General features: G+C 54.0%; 1 protein-coding gene and 1 non-coding gene across 3 annotated transcripts; one reads left to right on the top strand and one right to left on the bottom strand.

Moving 5' to 3' along the window:
• The first annotated feature begins 10994 nt into the window (after positions 1–10994).
• Eef1a2 (eukaryotic translation elongation factor 1 alpha 2) lies at positions 10995–20570 on the top strand. Of its 2 annotated transcripts, XM_020173732.2 has the most exons (9): positions 11061–11150; positions 12157–12203; positions 12434–12642; positions 14148–14327; positions 14920–15216; positions 16895–17045; positions 18135–18391; positions 19475–19709; positions 20149–20570. In XM_020173732.2, the coding sequence occupies exons 3-9, from the start codon at positions 12499–12501 to the stop codon at positions 20274–20276; spliced, it is 1392 nt and encodes a 463-aa protein (XP_020029321.1). In that variant the 5' UTR covers positions 11061–11150; positions 12157–12203; positions 12434–12498; the 3' UTR covers positions 20277–20570. The 2 variants fall into 2 exon arrangements, with proteins under 2 accessions (XP_020029322.1, XP_020029321.1); XM_020173733.2 differs by lacking the exon at positions 12157–12203 and having other exon boundaries at positions 10995–11150.
• Positions 20571–22042: 1472 nt separating this feature from the next.
• On the bottom strand, positions 22043–22172 carry LOC141423751 (small nucleolar RNA SNORA51). Its single transcript, XR_012448569.1, has one exon. It is a non-coding gene; the product is annotated as a small nucleolar RNA SNORA51 (small nucleolar RNA).
• Between the last annotated feature and the right edge of the window lie 23 nt (positions 22173–22195).

The raw sequence follows: 22195 nt of genomic DNA, 5'->3' as shown, positions 1-22195 counted from the left end.
TGACATCTTGCTGTTTTCATCGCTGCAGGTTCTGACAGACCCAAAGCTCGGGGCTGGCCACTCCCCTCCCTGAACTCCTGGCCCTGGCCAAGTGCGTGGGTCTCTTCTGCGGTTCATGCCCCAAGGCAGAGGAAGAGGGACTGGTTTGGAGCGGAGGGAGGGAGGGAGCTTAGTTTCTGACAGCAGGAGGCCTTGGGAGAAGACCTCTAGCAACTTGGAGGGGGGAGACCTTGGACGGGGGAGTTTAGGGTGGGGGCCATCTGCAGATCTCCCCCAGCTGAACAGTGAGGCTATTCTGCCTCACCCACACCTGCTAGGCTGTGCTCTGAACCTGCCCCATCAGCCCACTTCCTTCTCAACTTTACCTACCAACATTAATAACAGTCTGAAGGAATTTCCTTTTCCTTTTATTTTTTCAGAGAAAGAAACTCCCCCCCCCCTTTTTTTTTTTTTTGGTACTGGGGTTTTAACTCAGGGCTTATACCTTGAATTACTCCACCAACCTTTTTTTTTTTTTTTTTTTTTTGTGAAGGCTTTTTTTGAGATAGGGTCCCTTGAACTATTTGCCCAGGCTGGCTTTGAACTACTATCCTCCTGATCTCTGCCTCCTGACTAGGTAGGATTACAGAGGTGAGCCACCAGCACCCTGCGAGAAAAAATTTTATTAAAGTATCATATTCAAAACTGGTTGGATATGGTGGTGAACATTTGTAATCCCAGCTACTTGGGAAGCAGAGAGATTGTAGTCTGATGCCTGCCCCACAGGAAGACTCTATTTGAAAAATAAACTAAAAGTGAAAGGACTGGGGATGTGAAAGGAGCACCTCCTAGTAAACAAGAGGCCCCGAGTTCAATTCCCAGTACAGCGAAAACAAAAGCACTGAATCACATTCTACATACTCAGAAATTTCCATGTGTTTATATTTGAACATTATAGAGAACATCAGATTTTGAACTTTTCCTTCTCTTTCTCCTTCTCTCTCTCTCTCTCTCTCTCTCTCTCTCTCTCTCTCTCTTTTGAGATAGGGTCATAGCCCAGGTTGGCCTCAAACTTGAAATCCTCCTCCCTCAGTCTCCCAAATTCTGGATTACAGGTGCACCACCACACTGACTGAACTTTTTAAGAGCACAAATTTGGGAGATTTATTTGGGGCCAGACTGCAGCTCCACCTCTTTCAGGACATAAGTCTAAACTGGGCTCGTTTCGTTATCTGTAAAATGAAGGACTTACCATCCATCAAATAGTTGGCCTGACAGTTAAATAGAATCATGTGTATGGAGTGTTTAGTTAGTTCCTGGCACATCGCAGGTTCTCAAAAGTGGTAGTACTGAGTAGGATCTGTAATAACGGTAGTTATTGCTAGGTAGTTAATACTATCAAAATGGGTGAACTTGTACTTTAGCCATGCATTCTAGTTTTAATTGTGTTTATCACTATGTATCTTTTTTTCTGATTGCATGTTTGTCATTTTCCTAAGAAAGCAAGGCCTCGATACTTACCTGTCCTTGTACCACAGGTCTGTCCTGAGAAAGATTGACCCCACTGGAAGATTAATTCCATGTATTTTTATATCTACCTACATCTTCTTCATGCTCTTAGCATTCAGACGTCTTGTACTTTTGGGTCTCTGCATTATTTGTTTGTCCCTTGAAATTACTGAGCTGACATTATGGATTTGAGATGAAAGGTACAAGTTGAGAAGAGAAATCTGGAGGTCAGAAGCTTTGATTTGGCAGAAGCAAGGTGCAGAGGGTGCTCAATGGGTAAAACTTGGACTTGGATGCCCACAAGGAGATTTTGATATAAAGATCAGTGTGACTCTCTTGCATGCATTTGATCTCAAGGTTCCATAATGTCCACACAGCTTCCGCAGATATGGATTAGGAATCAGAAGACAGGTTCTAGTTCAAGCTCTGCCACCCGGAAACTGGGTGGGCCTGGGGAAATCCCTTTAATCTCTGGATTCAATCATGTGACTTCCTTAGCTCTGAGGAGGTTCTTTGGTGTGAGAACAGCTGCTCGACTTGGGGCCTGAGAGGAGAGCTCATTCTTTTCATTTCTTTGAGATGGGTTCTTGCTATACTTTCTAGGCTGTCCTTGGACCCTTGGGCTGAAGTAAACCTCCCGTCTCAGCCTTCCAAGTGTTGGGACTACAGGTGTGTGCCACCACATCCAGCTTTGGGATGTTCTTTCTTTAAAATAGAGAAGTAGAAGTTGCCCAGAAGGCAGGGTGCCTCCCCATAACAAGCCACAGGGACAGTGGCCTCGGCACTTGCTGGTGAGAGTGGGGAGAGGAGCTGTGGAGGCCTCAGTCCCTGGCAAGCCCCAGCCTCTGAAGACTACATGGTGTATCCATAGGGTGGACATCCACCCCTTTCTTATCTCCTCTGAAATGCCTGGTGGAGGAGGCTGGCTCAGGTCATTATTCTGCTGAGGGGCTTTGACCCGTCCCCAGCTTGTAGCTCATGTTGGGAGAACCCAGGCTCAGGGGCCCTGAGGCTTGGGATGGAACTTGGTCACCTCTAGCTGGTAAATGCTGTGTTCACAGCGGCCCAGCCCCTGCCCCTTTTCTTTGGGGCCAGAAGCTCTTCATCCCCAGGTGGCATTTACTGCCTGGCTCTCTGGCAGGAGCTGGTGCCTCCACCTGAAGAAGTAAATAAGATGACTGACTAATGTTTAATAAATGCTTGCTGTGTGGGCGGCACCTCATGTGGTTAGGTGAAGTCCTGGAGTGGGAGTGGCTGGCAACCTCAGTTTCCTCGTCTGTAAAGTGAAGTATCCAATTCAGAGGGCTGGCTGTTCTGAGGTAAGGAGGCTTCCTGTAAGTGCTAGGACCAGTGCCTGGCTCATAGTAGGTACCTCATAAAAGCTAGCTATTAGGCCGGGGTGTAGCTTAGTGGTGGAGAGCTTGCCTAACATGCATAAAGCCCTAGGTTCAATACCCAGCACCACACATACAAAAAGCTATATTTTTTCATTGCACTTTTTGCTATTAGAAATAGTCTAATGTGTTTACTTGCTGGCCAAGTGAGATCTGTGGGGCCAGAGAGTGTATCTGTGCACCTCTGGGTCCCCAAAGACTAAGACAGAACCGGCTGTGTAGTAGTCCTTTAATAAATGTGTTTGATGAAAGAATGAATCATGAATAAAAGATATGAAAGATTTCCAGCCAGACGGGGTGAGGAAGTCAACAAATCCTGTTCCCCAAATGCAATCATAAACCTGGGCAGAACTGTCTGAAATGGCCTTTTCAGTGTTCTGGATTTCAACCAGAGAGAGTCAACAAACTGAAGAGGTAAATGTTTATTCATCAAAAATGCTGAACTTTGGGATAAATGCCAAAATTACTCAGCAAAAAAGAGCCAGGAAAATCTCAATTCACACAGGAAGCAGGGACCAACCAACATTAGTGCTGAGATAACACAGATGTTGGAATTATCTGACAGAAACCTTAGAGCAGCCATTGTAAAAATAAAAAGTATCAGCAAGCAGTTGTGAACATTCTACTATGAAATAGTGCAGAGTCAGCACTGGATGAGATTCAACAGTCATTGGTGATAAATACTCTCTCTCCGCAGAGCAAGAGCAGAAAAAAATGTCTTTATTCTAATAAGGATCACAGCCGAAGTATTTACGACCAACACTGCTGTTCCCCCCTCCAGGACCAGCAGTAGGACATGGATATCCACTCTCGCCCCTGTTTTCCAATACCCACAAGCAAGGAAGATGGGTGAGAGACATACAGATCAGAAATGAAGAAGTGACGCAGTCCCACTTCACAAATGACATGTCTGTTGATGTAGAAAATTCCAAGGCATATACAGAGAAGCTAGCTGGATAAATAAGTAAGGGCAGCAGGACTGCAAGTCAGCATACAAAAATCAGGGTATTTCTCTATGCCAGGAACATCTGGTCAGAAGCAGACACGTAGATGACAGGCTGGCGAGGGAGATGGAAAGAGGCTGGTGATGGAGACAGCCTGTGCCAACGGTACCTCAGTAGTAACATACCAGTTCTACCGATTGATAGGTTTAATGCAATTCCAGTGAAAATCTCAGACTTTTTTTTTTTTGAAGATATAGACAAGCAGATCCTAAAATTAGGATAGGAAGACAAACTAGAATCACTAAAGCAATTTAAAAAATAAGAATATAAATTGTACTTCTCCAATTAAAAAAATTGAGGTTAAAATTCACATTCCATAAAGTCAACCATTTTAAAGTGTGCAACTCAGTGTTGTCATCGCACATTCATGGTGCTGGGTGGCCTATTTGCCCCCCAAATATTTTCTTTGCCCTGAAAGGAGAACACTAGGTAGCCCCTCCTCTGGTCTGTTTTCTGTCTCTGGCTAGTTTACGTGAATGGGATCAGGCCCATTGTGACCTTTCAAGTGGCTTTTTTAATTCAGAATATTTACAGGGTTCATCCGCATTGTAGCAAGTGTCAGAGTGATTTCTGTTTATGGTTGGATAATACTCCATGTGCACCATGCTGACTCTCCACTCACCTGTGATGGATGTAGAAGCCGCTTCCACCTTCTGTTTCCTGTGAACGGCTCGTGCATGTTTTTGTTTGAACAGCTGTTCTCAGCTCTTTTAGGTCTGAACAGGAAGTGGAATTTCTGGGCTGCTGGTGATTCTCTGTTGAATTTGTAGAGGACATGCTGTGCGTGTTGCTTCCTCCAGAGCTGAATCTTCGCTGCCGTGGGAGGCTTCTGAGTGATTCTCATCCTTTCCAGCACTTGTTTTCCACATTTCTGGTTATAACCACCTTAGAGGGTGTGACACTTTGATTTGCAATTCCCTTGTGACCAAGGACATCGAGCATCTTTCCATGTGCTTCCTGGGCATTTACGTGTCTTCTGTAGATAAATGTCTATTGAGACTCCTTTTTCTTCCTTTTTTTTGGTGGTGCTGGAGTTTGAACTCAGGGTCTTCTGCTTGTTAGGCAAGTGTTTTACCCCTTGAGCCTCACCCCCAGCCCTTTTTGCTTTAGATTATTTTTCAGATCCAGTCTTGTGTTTTTGCCTAGCTAGTCTCAGACCCTGATCCTCTTACCTATGCCTTCCACATAGCTGGGATTATAGGGATGAGCTGTTGTGCCTAGCCTTCAGATCCTCTGTTTTTAAATTGGATTGTTTGTTTTTTAATCATTGAATTGTAAGAATTCTTTGCATATTCAAGATGCACTCTCTTATCATATGTATCATTTGCAAGAGTTTTTGGATGCTTTTATATAAAGAACTGAGGTCCCTGTTTCTTGTTGACTGACATCTTAGGGACCCTTGGCTCTTGAGGCCCCTGCCAAGGCCTCCTTCACCTGCAGAAGTACTCACTAGGCAGGCTGTAGGTCAGAGCCTTGAGCACTGTGAGCCAGTCACAGAGTCACAGGGGAGACTCTCAGTGCCTTCTCCCACTCTTGAGCCAGACAGTCTCCCTGTGCACCAGGGAGGGAATCACTTATGCTGTGGTCACTAGGTATTACCCCAGGCTCTGGCTACCTCAGGCAGAGTGTAGTACTGGGCAGCAGTAGACCCAGCCAGTGTGGATGATGGTTTTTTGTTTTTTTTTTTAGACAGGTCTTCAACTCACAGCAATGCCTTACTCTACACCCATCCACACAAGTTTAAGTCAAACCCCACAGAGGTCTTAGGGGAGATGGAAACTGAGGCTGAATGTCACCAAGGTAGGGGGGGCTTGAGAAACACCCTGGACTCTGCACTGGCCGACACAGACAATGCATGGAAACAAGCCTTCACAGGGTCAGGAGCGGAGCGATTAATAAAAGGCCAACTGTCTTCCGAGAAGATAACAGGATCCATTGCTACACAATGCTCCCTACTTAGTGAACGGTCACCAGATACACCAGGATGGAGAAAGTGCAGCCCATAGTTGAGGAAAAATGCTGGCACTAATGAGCCTTCTTCCATGGGCACATGCACCCTTCACCGCCTGCCTTGAAAACAAATCTGTTCCAGTGGAGGGGATACTTAGAGCAATCCTGTCCATTGTTGCAGAGCAGACCTGGAAGACTGGACTTAGAGCCAAGAGTCAATAAACCAAAGATCTTGAACCTCTGATTTAGAACTCTGCTCCTGGGGGCACCCACCACATAGAAACACCTGCATAGTTGATAAGCACAGACGTGTTCATGGCAGGTTTGTGTGCAGTAGGTTAAAACTGGAAGTGGAGTACTACGGAGCAACAAGAATGGTGACTACATGAGATGCATGAATGAATCTCATGGCCTTGATGGTGTGTGCTGTAGTTTGGATGTTGAATATTGTCCAAAGGTCCATGTGTTGAGGGCTTCGTCCTCAGGGTGTGGCTTTTGGGAGTGGGTGAAACTTTGGGGCCCAGTGGGAGGTCTTTATCAGTGGGGGTGGTCCTTGAATGGGTTGTAGGGCCCCAGCCTCTTCTCTCTGTTTTTGCTTCCTGGATCAGAGGTAAGTGGTTTGCTCTGCCATTCGCTCCTGCCATATTTGCCTTGACAGGGGGCCAATTAGTCATGGCCTGGAACCTCTAAAACTGTGAGCCAAAATGAACTTTTTATACTTTTAAGTTGATTACTCAGGCATTTGTTCTGGTGACAGAAAGCTGAGTAACAGTATGCACAGGGAGCCAGATGAAGGTCATTTGTATATGGCTCAAAACCAGACAAAAGTGAACTCATGTGCAGGGTTGGATAGTGGTGACTGTGGCTGGAGGGGCACAAGGCAGTGTCCTGTCGCCTGGCCTGGGTGGTGCTCCCAAGGGCACATTCACTTTGAAAAATTCATTAAGTAGTGGGCAGTGGTAGCCTCCACACTTCCAGGTATGTTCACTCCAGGTTTTTGAAAGGATCAATGTCCCCTCTGTGTCCTCATTCCCCCACCCTGCCATGCTTTGGCTTTTGGAGTCACGGGAGTCCTTCCTGGGCAGGCAAGCTATGGATCTTGCTAGGCTGGAGGATATGCAGAGGCACTGGCTGCTCCTGAGGCCAGCTATTCCTTGATGGATCTCACTAGCAGAGGGCAGCTCTTCAGAAGGGGAGCGAACTCCTACAGTCACCAATGAGCTCAGGTTCCCCAGGCCTTCTTGAACCTGGTGTCAAGTGCATGGGGAGGAGATGTGCCTGGGGCCAGGTGGTGGCCTCTCCCCTACCACCCAGGGCAGAGGGACTTCTGTGTTCAGTGAGCTCTGAGGAGACCCAGTCACACCCAGGACCCCTACTGGGGATGGCTTCAGAGGGAGAGGGTTGATGCCCCCTACTCTCCTCTTCCTGTGGTGTCCAGAGAAGACCAATGGTAGGGGGCAGTAGGCTTTCAGAACCTCCCTGGGGTCCGCCTCTGGGTATTGGACAGCTCAGCACCCCCACCCTGACTGTCCGTTCTTGGGCTGGCGTGGCCTCTTGTTGGCCTCTCAGCCTGAAATGGGCTGAATGGGACCCTGCAGTCCTGTAGAGTCTTCTCCCTCAGAAGTCCAGTTGCTCCCTCCCCAATTGCTTGACAACACAGAATGGGCCTATCCTGCACTGCCCAGGGTTCCTTGGACTGGAGACTGGGCTCCCAGGAGGAGGGAGAGGAGGAGCCTCCTGCTGCCTACTGTTGCTGCCCGCTCACCATAGCAACAGCTCCCTGCAGGCGGCGAGTTGTGGGGGGGCAGGGGAAGTCCCTGGCAGGCTCAGGTCAGCCTCAGACCCTCCTGGCACTGAGGTTTTGGGGGCCATGTACCATCTGGCTGGCTGGACTGGTTTACATGTTACCTGTTGTCCTCTGACCAGCCTCAGACTTAGGAAGGTACCACCTTGCTTTTCTAAGAGGAGCCCAGAGCCAAGAGCTCCTCTCTCACTATGGAGACAGCTTAATTTGTTGCCTCAAGGGCTCTCTCAGTCACCTGGGTATCTGCCTGAGAGCTAGCCACAGGGGAGGACCTTGTTACCGTGGCTGTCGGGTACACTGAGGCCCAGGTAGGCAAGCAGAGGAGAGGCTCCATGCCAAGGGAACTGAATACGCACATGTTCTGGGGCTAGAAGGCAGCAGTGGCCCGAGGCAGGGTGGAGGTGATCCAGAGACACCCCAGCTTGATTCTCACCCTGCCCCTAAGCCCCTATCTGGCTACCTTGGATCTAGCACCAGCCATCTGGGTTGCCTGGCTCATGGGTGCAGGCCAGGCCCGAGGCTCACAGGCGGGCACAGGCACAGGTGGTTAGCTGTGCACCCTTGCTATTATTAACCTGCTGATGACATCACCAGCAGCCAATGGGAGGCAGGTTTATTTCCAGGGCTGACAGCTTGATAATGGTTAATTTTAGCTGGATCTTCATTCCCGAGGCTCATGAAACCCCAGCCAGACAAGGGGGCTATGTGTCTACACAGCTTGAGAATGGGCCCTGGAGGCTCTGGGAGGGGACTGAGGAAGGGTAGCATCTATACTTCCTTTTCTGTCCTATACGGAGAAGGAGCCCTGGTTGGCTGGTGACCCTCTTTGCCATTGGCAGTTCTCCCCAACCACTGTGACCAGTGAGTGACTCAGATGCAGATGGAGGGCTGTCAAGGGGGCCGAGGCCTGACCTGTGGCAGGGGTAGGGGACATCACAGGTTGTGTCCACAGGTGGGATCCACATGCCTGTCTGGAAGTCACACTGGCCTGGTCAGGCCTTTTGACCCTCCTATTTGCTGTATGATTACTTGCAGCCCCTCCCCTGCACAGGGTGATCTCGCAGGGCTTGGTGATGGTGGCTGTTACCGTTTTCTATGTGATGCAGGTTTTTAGTCTTGTTCAGTAGTCCCAAGTACCACCAAGTAACAATTCAGTAGCTGTAGTTCTAGTCTGTTTTGAGCTATACCAACTTCAGAATGCTTCAGACTGCGTAATTTATAAAGAACAGAGAAGTCCAAGATCAAGGCAGGACACCTGGCCAGGCCTTCTGACTGCGCCACCTAAAGGCAGAAGGTGGAAAGGCAGGAGAGACCCCTATCACAGGTCCTTTCTGGGGGGCATTAATCCATGGATGAGGGTGGAGCCCTCAGGACCCAAATGCCCCCCTGAAGGACTCAACCCCCACATGTTGGCCTAGGATTAAGTTTTCCAACACTGACCTTGGGGGAAGTTGCTTAGCAGTTGGGAGTTGCTGGTACCTAGAAATTACGTAGTATTGTTGGGTTGTTAGATATCACTTGGCACTGTAGGGCCCCAGAAGCTGCCAAGCAGGGTTAGCTGTTATGGCTTATGGCATTACCTTACACAGACTCCTCAATATATCGTTTCCAATGCTGGTAGACTGTGGGGGCAGTACAGCTGCTAGAAGTGCAGCATGTCCTGGAGACCTGGAGGGACCCCTGAAGCCCTCCCTAGGCTCAGTGCACAGGTGCTGCAGGGAGGACACCACATCTGGCCATCAGTGACCATTGCTCTAGGTGGCACAGACTTCCTGGCACAGGCAAATCCCTGACCATGGGCCTTACTGGTTCACCACTACCCAGACGCATGCAGAGGAAGAAAAGCAGCAGTCCAGAATGTTTAGGGAGGGGCAGCCTAGGATCCTGGGTACTGGCGGGCAGGAACTCAGACTCCTACCCGCTTCATCTGGCCCATCCAGCCTTGGTCGATCATAGCATGTGTAGCATGTCAGCCTTCCAAATGCTGAACTGGCCTAACCTTCAGGCAGGAAGGGAGGCATGAGAAGGTAGACACCAGCTGGGTAGCAGGGGCGGGGCTGGTCTTGCTGTCTTGCCAGGTGTTTATTTTTAATTCCTGGCTCCCAATTGACATTATCAGCAGCGCTCGGAAGTGTTGGGTCATCTGAGAGGCCTGCCCTGCCTCTGGCTTCTTCTTGGGGAAGAAGGCCTGTCCCTGGTTGGACAGACCCTTTCCATGAGCTCCCACCCACTGCCTGGGCCCCACCTTCCATTCCTCCTCACACCTGCTGGCTGGCCTGCTGGGGACCTGTCTCCAGGGATTTTTCATGGGCAGTGGGAGGCACTGAGTTCTGACCAGGGCCTCCCATGTCTATACCCATTGAAAACTCACCCAGAGTCGAGGGAGAGGTATAGGGCCTGTTGTCACTCAGCAACACTCCCTGGGGCCCCCTTGCTATCTCCCTCCCACCAGACCTTGCAGTGACAAAGACCAGGCAGCAGTATAGGAAAATGTGAATGTGGGGGCCCTGGGAAGAAGCCTCTGACCTACATATCCACATGACGCATGGCTGCTACTCTTCCCCTCCTTAAAACCCATTTTCATTACCCTCATTTGCCCAGGATCCTCTAAGACTCCCCGCTTCCCACCCATAGGACCAGGAGGAGGCTTTACTCTAGGCGGGGGAGGGGGGGGGATACTCTGTTTGGATCTGCTTTATGGCACTGGCAAAGGCGCGGCTCAGGTATGCACACAAGGGGCTTCAAGCACCCAGTGGGGAGGAGAGAGGTGGAAAAAGGCTCTTCCAGGGCCTCAGAGGGAAGGTGGTTCTGAGTTGGATCTGTTGACAGCCTCAGGGGTCTCTCATGCTGAGCTCGCGTGGACAGGCCTCTGGATACCAGTACTCCCTGGACCACATCAGGCAGAGCCCTTCAGAGCAGAGCTTAATGTTTGCTGGGCATCAACCTTGAGCAGGGCCGGCCTGGAGACGCAGCAGAGCAGGACATCCAGACCCGGACCTGCTCCTCCGCCCCAGGGCCTTCCCCTCCCCCACCTGCCGGCTCCCGGTCCTGGTGTTCCTATTTCCCGGGACCTCTTTTTATGTTGGTAGCTCTTTCTGGGCTCTCCGGTGGCCTCTCGGTCTCCGGTTGTCAGGCTCCCGGGTCTCTGTTTCTCTCCATCCCTGCCCCTCCCTTTCTGGCTCCCTCTCCCTGCCCCCAGCTCTCCGCGCCGCCGGCTGTCTGTTTTTCTCTCCCTGTCTGCGCTCGCCCGGGTGCGTCTTTGCAGCTCTTTCTCTCGCCGTCTCCTCCCGCGTCCGCGCCCGCCCGCGTCCGTGGGTGCGCGGCCCCTGCAACCCGCATCCCTCGCACCCCGCCCGCCGCGCCCCGCCCTCCCCCCGCCGGTACCGCATTGCCGTACTGCAGGGGCGCAGTGCATTGCGCCCGCACCGTCAATAGGTGGACCCCCTCCTGGAGAGATAAAACCGCCGGCGCCCGCGCCGCCAGTCCCTCTGACTGAGACCTCGGCTCCGGGTAAGGACGCTCGCCCAGGGTCCCCACCCTCGCCCCAGCTTTCCGCAGAGGGTCCCCTCCTGGGGACCTGTTCGGGGGCAGAGAGGGCAGGCAGGGCGCCTGGGGAGGCTGCGCCGCTGGGCCCCGGGCTTCGCCGCCCGCGAGCCCGGAGGGTGCACAGGGTGCGGGTGGGTCCCCGCGGCGCTTGTTTACTTGGCGTGGCTTCGCGATCGCCCTGTCGCCTTGACCTTGCCCCCCCCCCGGGCCCTTCAGGGCTGGGTAGGGTCGCAGGTACTGGGAATTGCGGGTGGTGGCGGTGGTGGGGAGTGAGAGTCGGGGTTCTGGGGGTGTCGAGCGATGCACCGGAGCAGGGCTGGGGAGGTGGTGAGATCTAGGGACCCCACCACCCTGCCGCGTGGGGTTCCCACCCTTGGGGGCTGCGTTCCTGCCTTTCTCTCTCCAGACCCCCCCCCCCCAACACGCACACACAACCCTGGGCTGCCTGGGTTTCTCCGTTGACCTCTGCATGGGGCAGGGACTGAGACCCAGGGCCTGGACCAGAGGGAAAGGGAGGGAATGAGAGCCTCGTGCCCCCGCCAGGCTGAGGGCATCTCTAGTGGGCATTTGTATCCTGGATCCTTTCTTCTTTGGCCAGAATAGGGACCCCCCTGCCACCTCTTGGCCTTGCTGTCTGCCCACTGCCCAGATCTGGGGAGGGCCTGAGCTATTCTGGGCTCTAGTCTGGCACCATATTGCCTATCTCCCGGTGCCAGCCTGCGGGCAGGGATGAGAGGAAGATGGCGCCCTCCGCCTGAAGAGGGGCGTTGGGAGTGCTGGCCATCTCTCCATGGTGGCAGCAGGTGGGGGTGGGGCGCAGTGTCCCTAGCTGGGGCTGCGAGGGGGGGTGGCAGCATCGAGGACAGGGCACTGGAGAGCCTAGTAGGGTGACTCATCACTGGACTCCCGGCTGCTCTGCTCGCCCAGCCTGCTGCTCCTTGCTGTGCAGACAGGGTTAACTCTCTCCTAGGGAAGGGGACTCCAGACATTTGCAGCAGACTGAACCATCAGGCCAAGGTAGGGGGTAGGAGGCACATGCGGCCTGTGCCTGCCACCTGGCTTGGCTGGGCCAGGAGCAGGTCTTGGGAGTAGGGTCCTTCTTTCCCACCCAGTGTGGGAGGTTGGCCTGGGTCTCAAGGTGAGGATTGTGGGTAGTGATGTGCTCCCAACCTGTGCCCTGGCAGGGCTGCAGCTGAGCTCCCCGTGAGCCTCCCCATCACTTGTCTTCCCCATCACTGACCCCACAGAATTCCTGCTCAGCACCCCTCTCCCCGAGCCAGAGCTGTGCCAGCCCCTTCCCCACCTGGGCAGAATGGGAAAGGAGAAAACACACATCAACATCGTGGTCATTGGCCACGTGGACTCAGGCAAGTCCACCACAACTGGCCACCTTATCTACAAGTGCGGGGGCATCGACAAGAGGACCATTGAGAAGTTTGAGAAGGAAGCAGCTGAGGTGAGGGGGATGATGAGATTGGGTGGGGGGAGGACTCCCACCCCTCCATACACTGGCTCCTAGGCAGCCACTGGGCTTGGTGTTTGCCTGGCCCCAGCTCATTACTGTCTCCTCCAGAGCAAAAGGCTAGATAGGAGATAATGGTGGGGCTGAGTTGGGGGTCTCTCTCTGAGAATTTGCTGGGGGTGTTGAGCTGCCAGATTTGCCCATGGTGGGGAAAGGGGCTGGAGAGGCAGCATTTTTGCTCTGGACTTTCTGTTTTGGTGGGCCAGAGCTAGAGGGTTCTTGAGCCTTGTCCCCTTGCCTACTGGGGCTGGACGTGGTGCTGTGCTCACTTGTCCCAGAGCTGAGCCAGGGCTCAGGGCTGCTATTAATAGCTGATTGATGGGCAGCCGGCTTGCCAGTTCCATTTTCTTGGGCTGGGCTGGGGAGGGCTGCTTGTCCAGGTGGTGTCTGGGGTGGGGGGTCCCAGTGGCCTGCTAAGGATGAGAGGGGCCCATTGGCTGTTTTCCCTGTTTCTCGGCTGAGACCTTGTGAATGGGAAGTAGCCATGAGGAGGTCTGTTCTCTGCCTCGTCCTTTATTCCTGGGTTCTGGAGGGTTGGGAGGGTGCTCACCTGGCACCCAGATAAGGAGGGCTAAGGCCAGGGCCTGGGAGAGGCAGCTGATGGTCTGGGTTGAACCCTTGCCTCAGCAGGGGAGGGGATACCCTGAGCTACCACTCTGTGCATCTGGTCCCAAAGCTATGTCATGCTGCCTTCGGGGTATCAGTGGGAGGAGCCAAAGGACTGAAGGGTGCCTGAGTCGGGCCCCAGCTGGGTCTTTCCTGGTCCTGTCTGGGCTGTTGCTCCAGGCTGGGAAGCCTCCCTGGAGGGCAGAGGCCTGTCTATTCAAGGTCCTGGCAGGGAGCTGTGCCCAACTGGGCAGTGACCATAGCCCTGGCTCGGGGAAAAAGGAGGTATGTCTTGGAGGTATTTGGGAGTCCTCACTGGCTATAGAAAGCTGGAAACACAGGCCCTTCTCCAAACCTAATCTGATTTCTTTCTTTTTTCCTTTCCTTCTTTAAAAAAAATAACACAGATGGGCTTTTATTTGGCAGCCCAAAATCCAGTGGTGTAATTTAACTGTAACTGATGGAGGAGTGGGTGTCCCCCAGCATCAGATAAAGGGGAGCCCTCCACCAGGGGAGGGGACTTAATTTGGTCTGGAGGCTTCCAGGCCCTTGCGCCACCTGCTGGTGGATGTGTGTGTTGACAGCTAGTTAGGACACTGCCCAGGCCAACCTAGGCAGCCTTGGGTGGACGGTGACAGGGCAGGATCTGGGTGTCAGCTCCAGGGAGATGGGACTAGAGTTCCAGGGCCACAGTGGAGAGGCAGGGAGCTAGAGCCTGACAGCCGTCTCTCAGCAACCACTGGCTGCTCCGATGGCTGGAGACAGGCAGGCCTGGCAGGTGGACATTATGTGAGACTTGGTTCCTGTCCTGACCAAGCCCTCAACCCCTCCAGATGGGGAAGGGTTCCTTCAAATACGCCTGGGTGCTGGACAAACTGAAGGCAGAGCGGGAGCGTGGTATCACCATTGACATCTCCCTCTGGAAGTTTGAGACCACCAAATACTACATCACCATCATCGACGCCCCCGGCCACCGGGATTTCATCAAGAACATGATCACTGGCACGTCCCAGGTGGGTGGAGCAAGGGCACCCATCCCAGGGACAACAGGGGTCCTGGACTCGCTTCAGGATATGGGGTTTCCTGGGTTTCCTGCCAGGGCAGGGCCCCCTCATCCTTGTCACCACTCACCCCTCCTTCCCTTGGCATGAAGTCCCCTGAAAACTGAATCAGTGCTGTCCAGCTAGCTGGACTTCAGCTAGCTGAGGGTGCTTGCACAGACAGCCAGTCAGTGTCTTCCAGGGCCAGCCACCAGACAGACAGAGGGGATAGAGACGGGCATACTGATGTGCCCTTCACAGACAGGTGGACATAGAGGCCAGGATGGGCAGAAGGGCAGACAATCAGAATGGGCAATTAGATGCTTCTGGGGCATTCACAGACAGACAGAGGACAGAACCAGAGAAGCCTGGTGATTCACCCACCCAGCTTGCTGGTGGTAGAGCCGCTGCCCAAACCTGTCTCCTTGACTCAGGGCCTGGTGGGTGAGCCCCACTGCCCCTGAGGTGGATACCCGGTCACCATCCCCAGGACATCCTGTGTGTGGTGGGGCCTGGGTGAGAGGTGGGGCAGGGGCAGGGGCTCACTGTGCCCCCTGCTGGGCAGGCGGACTGCGCGGTGCTGATTGTGGCTGCAGGCGTGGGTGAGTTTGAAGCTGGCATCTCCAAGAACGGGCAGACCCGGGAACATGCACTGCTGGCTTACACTCTGGGGGTGAAGCAACTCATTGTGGGCGTCAACAAGATGGACTCCACAGAGCCAGCCTACAGCGAGAAGCGTTACGATGAGATTGTGAAGGAGGTCAGCGCCTACATCAAGAAGATTGGCTACAACCCAGCCACGGTGCCCTTCGTACCTATCTCAGGCTGGCATGGCGACAACATGTTGGAGCCTTCGCCCAATGTGAGTGCTGGCCAGGGTGGGCGGATGGGGACTGGCTGAGCGGTCCTTTCCCAAGAGCCTAAGGCACCAGGATGACAGGTCAGGCTGTCAGGGTGAGGTACAAACAGGTTGAGCAGGGAGGTCAGAGGACCAGGTCCCAGCTTCCCTTGGTCAGCTAGGTTTCCATAAGCATTAAAGTGTCAGACATCAGCCTGGCACTTGGGGTCCTCCAGCTCAGTCTCCCTAGGAGGCAGGTACAGGCAACAGAGGCCCCTTCTCTTGCTAGGGATAGTCCTCCAAGTTGACTATGCAGGGGCAGTGGCTGCTGGGCACAAGCCCATGTGCCTGGCCCCCAGGATCTCACTATGGGGAAGGTTACTTTTCATGTCCCCAGGCATTCTCTTGGTCCTCCTGTGCAGGGTCAGCGGGGCCATGGGGCTTCCTTGGCTGCCTCTCCTGGGATATGGGGTTGGTCTCTGGGAAATGTGCTCATCCCTGGGCTGGACAGGAGGGTGGAGGCTGGCTCTTGGATGGTCAGCTGGGAAGCTTGAGGCTTGAGCAGCCTGCCTCCACCAGGGGCTCTTGGATGGCCAGCTGGGAAGCTGAGGCTTGAGCAGCCTGCCTTCACCAGGGGCTCTGGCTTGTTGGAGGTGAAGCTGGTATCCTATTTCCAGGGCTCTGTCCAGCCAGAGGAGACCCTGGTCCCAGAAAAGCGGCCACTTGGCTCCGGCCAGCTTGCAGCTGGGGGAGATAGTGTGTGAAGCTGGACCCTTTGGAGGCAGCCATGGGGCTCTTAGACCAGCTACATGGAGCTCCGAGCCTGGTGGTTTGGGGATAGAGCTAGGCAGGCGGGGGGATGCTCCCAGCCTGTCTCTGTCTTGCTCTGCTGAATGTTGTTTGCCCATGAATCTATCCTTCCCCTCATGGAATGTAGCCATGTCTAAGCAGACTCCCCCCAATCCCAGGGGCAGCCTGTAACCAGCAGAGACCCCTTGACACTCCCCACAGTTCTGTTGTGCAGGGTGTCGGGGCCATGCCTGCCCATGTTCAGCGAGCCATCTGCTGACCTGGGTTGTCTGGGATTCAGCTGTGGGGACAAGGGCAGGAGGACACATGGCTCCTACAGAGGGAGCTGATTCTCCCCGTCTGTGATGGGAGGCCAGAGGGAGCTCTGTGCAGGAAGGCCTCACAGCCTGCTCCCAGAGAGACCCCAGTGATGGTGGGTCCTGAGTTTGGAGACAGCATGATGGCCAGTAGAGCTTCTGGGGAGCCTCTGGCCCTTCTTGCTGTGGCCCTTGCCCTGTCCAGGGATCTGATGGCCAACGACCCAGGGGCTGCAGGAGTCAGACTGGACTGGGGGCAGTTCACAAGTGTCAGGAGCATTACAACACAGTCTGGGCTGAGGCTGGGGCTTTTACTCTTTGCCCCTCCCCCTTTCCTACGCTGAGCTCATCCGTGAGGTTGGGAACATGAGCAGAGGGGTGAGTGGTGAATTGTTGAGTACATGGAGGGACACAAAACAATTTAGCTGGAATAGTTGGGCATCAGGTAGCCTGGGTGCCATCATGCTGGCCCTTAGGCAGGAGCCCTCTCCAGATTCCTGGAAATCTTCTTGGCCGAAGGCCTGGCCACATGGCCCCAAGAGTGGGAAGCCATAGGTGGTTCCATGATCCATGGGTGCTTTCTCTTCCCTACTCAGATGCCATGGTTCAAGGGCTGGAAAGTGGAGCGCAAGGAAGGGAATGCAAGTGGCGTGTCCCTGCTTGAGGCTCTGGACACGATCCTCCCCCCGACTCGCCCCACAGACAAGCCCCTGCGCCTGCCACTGCAGGATGTGTACAAGATCGGGGGTAAGTGAGGGCGCCATGCCAGAGCTCCATGCTCCCAGCAGGTGTCCAGTCACTCTGCCCTCACAATGACCCCTCTCCTGCTACCAGGGTCCCAACAAGGAGCCCCAGAGCTTGGTTGTCTCTACCTCTCTCCTCATACCACACACTTTTTAGGGGACTGTCCATCCTCTCCATCCACCTGTTCATCTGTTCACTGCCCCATCCATCCACACCCCCATCCTTCTGTCCACCCACTCATCCATTCATCTGCCCAGCATCGACCAGGATCTCCCTCCTTCCAGGGAAGCACTCAGCTCTGAGCCAGGAGCTGGCGGCATAAGGCAGGAACAGAGATGACTCATGCGTCACCCCCCCATCCCGGAAGTCCCAGTCTGTGGGAGACACAGTCCCAGTTGAATGAGAAATGCAGGCCATAATAAAAACCACAGCCAAAGATGAGACTCCAGGAGGGAGAATGATGGGGTGTTCCTGGCCAGAGGCTATGGCCAGAGGCGTCATTCTCACCCCAGAACAGCCACCAGCTTCAGTCTCTGTCATTCTGTCATGCCACCTAAGTCTCTGGGAGACAGCGGAGAGCCCCCCCATCATACCCTGGGGGAAGACGGGGACACCCTTGGCAGATACACAGTCGTGTCAGCAGGCCTGTGAGAAGTGCAGGGTCACAGAGGCCCCTTCAGTGACAGACTGCATCCCCAAAGTGGGCCCAGGGAGCCTCCTGTGGGCAGGACCATGGGTTCCATGGCAGCAACAATCTCAGTGAATAAGTCCAGACCTTGCTGTGGTGCTACAGCCTGAAGGCCACAGGGAGGGGTCCTCAGAGAGAGGAGAGGTTTCCATATTGCTCCCTTCAGGGGACTGCTGCCCCCTTCACGCTGCCCTGCCCTTGTCCTTGAGTACCTGAAAGCTCCTTTTCAGTCTTTATTTCCCTGAATGGGCCAAGGGTGTGTTCATGTCTTTTGGCGTCTTAGTGTCTGCCTTGTCTGGGGCCTTCCCTGCCTCTTACTCACTCCACATGGCCATATCCCCTACCTTGTTTCCAGGCTCGTTGCCCCCCCACTTGCCCTTCACAACTCCCTTCTCTCGGCACAGGCATCGGCACAGTCCCCGTGGGCCGAGTGGAGACAGGCATCCTTCGGCCGGGCATGGTGGTGACCTTCGCACCGGTGAACATCACCACAGAGGTGAAGTCGGTGGAAATGCACCACGAGGCACTCAGTGAGGCCTTGCCTGGCGACAATGTTGGTTTCAACGTGAAGAACGTGTCTGTGAAAGACATCCGCCGGGGGAATGTGTGCGGGGACAGCAAGTCTGATCCACCCCAGGAGGCGGCCCAGTTCACCTCCCAGGTCAGCAGCAGTGCGGGTGTGCGGGGTGTTCTTGCCCAGAGCAGCAGCAGGGCTGCCCATCTTCACCTTGCACTGAGGAGTAAAAAGACTCCCCCCTCCCCCCATTGCACCATGAGACCACCCAGGACTAAGGGGTTTAGATGGGTGCTCATAGTCACAGGCAAGGGAAGCAAATCCCCAGGCCTTGGCACTCCAACCTCTGTGTAGCCCTAGTCTGCCTTTATCCTGAAAAAATGATTTTATTAACTTACTGCCAGAGACAGTTCTGTAATACTTTGGTTTCTACATTTTATTTTATTTTATTTTTGGTGGTACTGGTGTTTGAACTTAGGGCCTCATGCTTGTTAGTCAGGAGATGTATCACTTGAGCCACTCTGCCAGCCCTTTTTTTATGATGATTTTTTTCAAGATAGGGTCTTGTTAACTATTTGCCGGGGGCTGGCTTTGAGCCATGCTCCCAGTCTATTTTGCTTTAGTTATTTTTAGGATAGAGTCTCATACTTTTTCCCTGGCTGGCCTTCAACCTTGACATTCTTACCTGTGGCCTCACAAATAGCTGGGATCACAGGCCAACAACATAACACCTGGATTATTTGTTGAAATGGGATCTGGCTAACTTTTTTCCTGGATGGCCTTTAATCTCAATCCTCCTAATCTGTGTCTCCTGAGTAGCCTGGATTACAGGTTGCAACTACCTTGCACAGTCCTAAACTGTACCCTCTCATTGATCACTTCTTCATGGGATGACAATTCCTAAAATGCCTATTGAAACGTAACTGAAATACAACAATCGAGGTCTAATTTGCCATGCCCACCTTAGTTCTGGCTGGAATGGACAGCATCAGAGCCTTCCCTGGCCTTTCAAACAGTGCGGGTGTCTGTTGTTTAATAGTTTGCCATGTGCTCAGTGAGGACTTTGGGGTCCAGGTCTAGAGGTGGATCCCCCATGGTCTGAGCTTCCTCTGTCCACAGTCAGGACCCTGGGGATCTGGAAGTAGGCTCCCTGTGACTGCCCGGTGTTGGCCTTCCTCTGACAGCCAGGCCCAAGGCGTGCCTCATGGCTACATGCAACTCTGTCCCCAGGTTATCATCTTGAACCACCCTGGGCAGATCAGTGCCGGCTACTCCCCGGTTATTGATTGCCACACGGCCCATATCGCTTGCAAATTTGCTGAGCTGAAGGAGAAGATTGACCGGCGTTCCGGAAAGAAACTGGAGGACAACCCCAAGTCCCTGAAGTCGGGCGATGCAGCCATTGTGGAGATGGTCCCCGGGAAGCCCATGTGTGTGGAGAGCTTCTCCCAGTACCCGCCTCTTGGTGAGCAGGGGTGGTGGAGGGAGATGTAGCCTGGAGTTGGCATCATCCAGGCTGAGGGCAGGCACTGCTTGGGGGCAGGGGCAGGTGGGGCTCCTTCACTATGGCGACCTTTTCTGCGGAGTTTAAGAGTAGAGCTTAGCAAGAGAGTCTCAGCCTCTGTTTCACTGAGAATAGGTGGCAGACCTGGGATAGTGTCCCACTGCTGATGAAGTCCTTAAGGAACTTGCCAGGAGCCCACAGCTGGCCTACTGACTTCCTAAGAGAATAACCGGGGCCACCTCAAGTGACGAACCGTAGACCTGTGTGGATAACTGCCCTGTTCAGACTGAGACCGCCTGTTCCTTAATAGTAAAAGGGGGCAATGGAGAGGATGCTGCGAGCGGTAGTGCGCATGCGCGATGCATCCCAGCCCCACCCCCTCAAGCGCTTCTCCCCACAGGCCGCTTTGCCGTGCGCGACATGCGGCAGACGGTGGCCGTGGGCGTCATCAAGAACGTGGAGAAGAAGAGCGGCGGCGCCGGCAAGGTCACCAAGTCCGCGCAGAAGGCGCAGAAGGCGGGCAAGTGAAGCGCGGGCGTCCGCGGCGCGGCCCTCCCCGGCGGCGCCGCGCCCCGCCCCCGGCCCAGGCCCCGCCCCCGGCCCCGGCCCAGGCCCCGCCCCCGGCGCGGCCCCGCCGCCCCGCCCCCCCGCCAGGCGCATGTCTGCACCTCCGCTTGTAAGAGGCTCTACGTCAGCGACTGGATGCTCGCCATCAAGGTCCAGTGGAAGTTCTTCAAGAGGAAAAGCGCCCCCGCCCCAGGCTTCTGCGCCAGCGCTCGCCACGCTCAGTGCCCCTTTTTCCCAATAAACTGAGCGACCCCAGAGCCGTGTGCGCCTGCTGCTCCCCCTCCCTGCGATCGCCCAAAGTACTGTCGCCCCAGGTGTCCCGTCATGCACCCCTCTCCCATTGCCAGGTGACCTGGCTAGGTGCCCTCCTGGGCTAGCTGGATGTCCAGTCACCCCCAGCCAGGTGAGGACCCTCAGGCCAGCTGGCCTGGATGGCTGTGGGAAGCTTTGGGGTTGCTCCCATAGGGTGTGCAGGACAAATTGAAGAACCTCAGCTGAGCGTCCTAGAGGGTCTTCCTGGGTACAGATGGGAGACGAGCCTCCCCCATGAGTTGTAGACACATGCATCCCTTCATTCAGGTTTCAGGGTTCCAACCCTGAAGCCCTGTTCAGTTCTCTCCCATGGTTACCCCATGCTATACCCGGGCCCACACCCTCTGCCCTGGGAGGACAGGAACTTCTACTCCAGAAACTGGGGACTTTGGGTCTTCCCTGAGGTCCTGGTCCATCTGGGTCAGGCAGCCCTGACCTTGGTCAGCATGTCCAGGGCAGATGGCAGGACTGCTCTTTGTGCACTTACCCCTGCTACAGGAAACTGCCTCTACTTATGTAGGTGGAGGTCTGGCTGAGCTCACAGGGCAGGAGTGGGGAGGGGGAGGCTTTCTCAGGCCCCAGGCTTTCCTGCCATGGCGGGATACTGGACTACAGTGGTTCTCTGCAGGGTGGGCAGGCAGGCCACCCACAGTTTCCAATATGTTGACTCCCAGGGCCACTGGGACACATGATCACAAAAGGTGCAGCTTCTGGAGTCCATCTCAAAGTTGGCACCACGGAGCAGAGGTCAAGGTGCTGTAGGCTGGACCCCCTTAGTTCCTAGTTGTTCCCTGCTTTCAAGGCTGCTGGCTTGTGATCCAACTAGTCCAGTGTCCACCTCTGTGGTCACATGCCCTCATCTTTTCTACACTTAGACCTCACCTGGAGAATCCCAGATACTCCTTCCCTTACTTACTTCTGCAAAATTCATTCTTGCATGCCAAGTCATGATTGCAGATGCCTGTGTCAGGTTCCTGATATCTGTGGACATATTCAGCTTCTACACTGAGCAGGACAGAGACAACACAGCCCAAGTGAGGGGCAGTTTTGCCAGTGGAGAAATGGGTACATTGTTCAGAGGAATCCTCAGAGGGGCTGCTGGTTTCTCCACCCAATCCCAAAGTAGGGACGGGTTCCTCAACACCCTGTGAACATAGAAAAGGAAAAGAGGATGACCGATGTTACCAGGCAGCTCTGTGGTGTGGAAAAGTGATCCCCCAGGGCTGTTTTGGTGGTCTGCAGACCCACATGGGGAGTGCTTGGGTCAATGAATGTCACCTAGAGTTCTGATGGAAGGTGACTGAGTTAGCAGATAAGACACAAGAAGCCAGTCAAATCTGAACTTCAGATGGATACCAAACTTTTTTTTAAAGAAAACACTTTGTTTTTCTTGGCCTGTCTCTTTTTCTCCCATACCATGTTTCCACATTTGCAATACAGACCAGGAAAAGGACCTGGGCTGATGTGTACAAGGTGTAGGTTTACTTTGCTGCTTTTTTATACAGTCAGTATAAGAACACATCCTGTGGTAAGTACCAGGGGGTCTCAAATAATTTTTTAGCATAAAA

This window comes from Castor canadensis, chromosome 5 (assembly GCF_047511655.1).
Source record: "Castor canadensis chromosome 5, mCasCan1.hap1v2, whole genome shotgun sequence".
Taxonomy (NCBI): Eukaryota; Metazoa; Chordata; class Mammalia; order Rodentia; family Castoridae; genus Castor; species Castor canadensis.
This window is presented reverse-complemented; position numbering and strand designations above follow the sequence as displayed.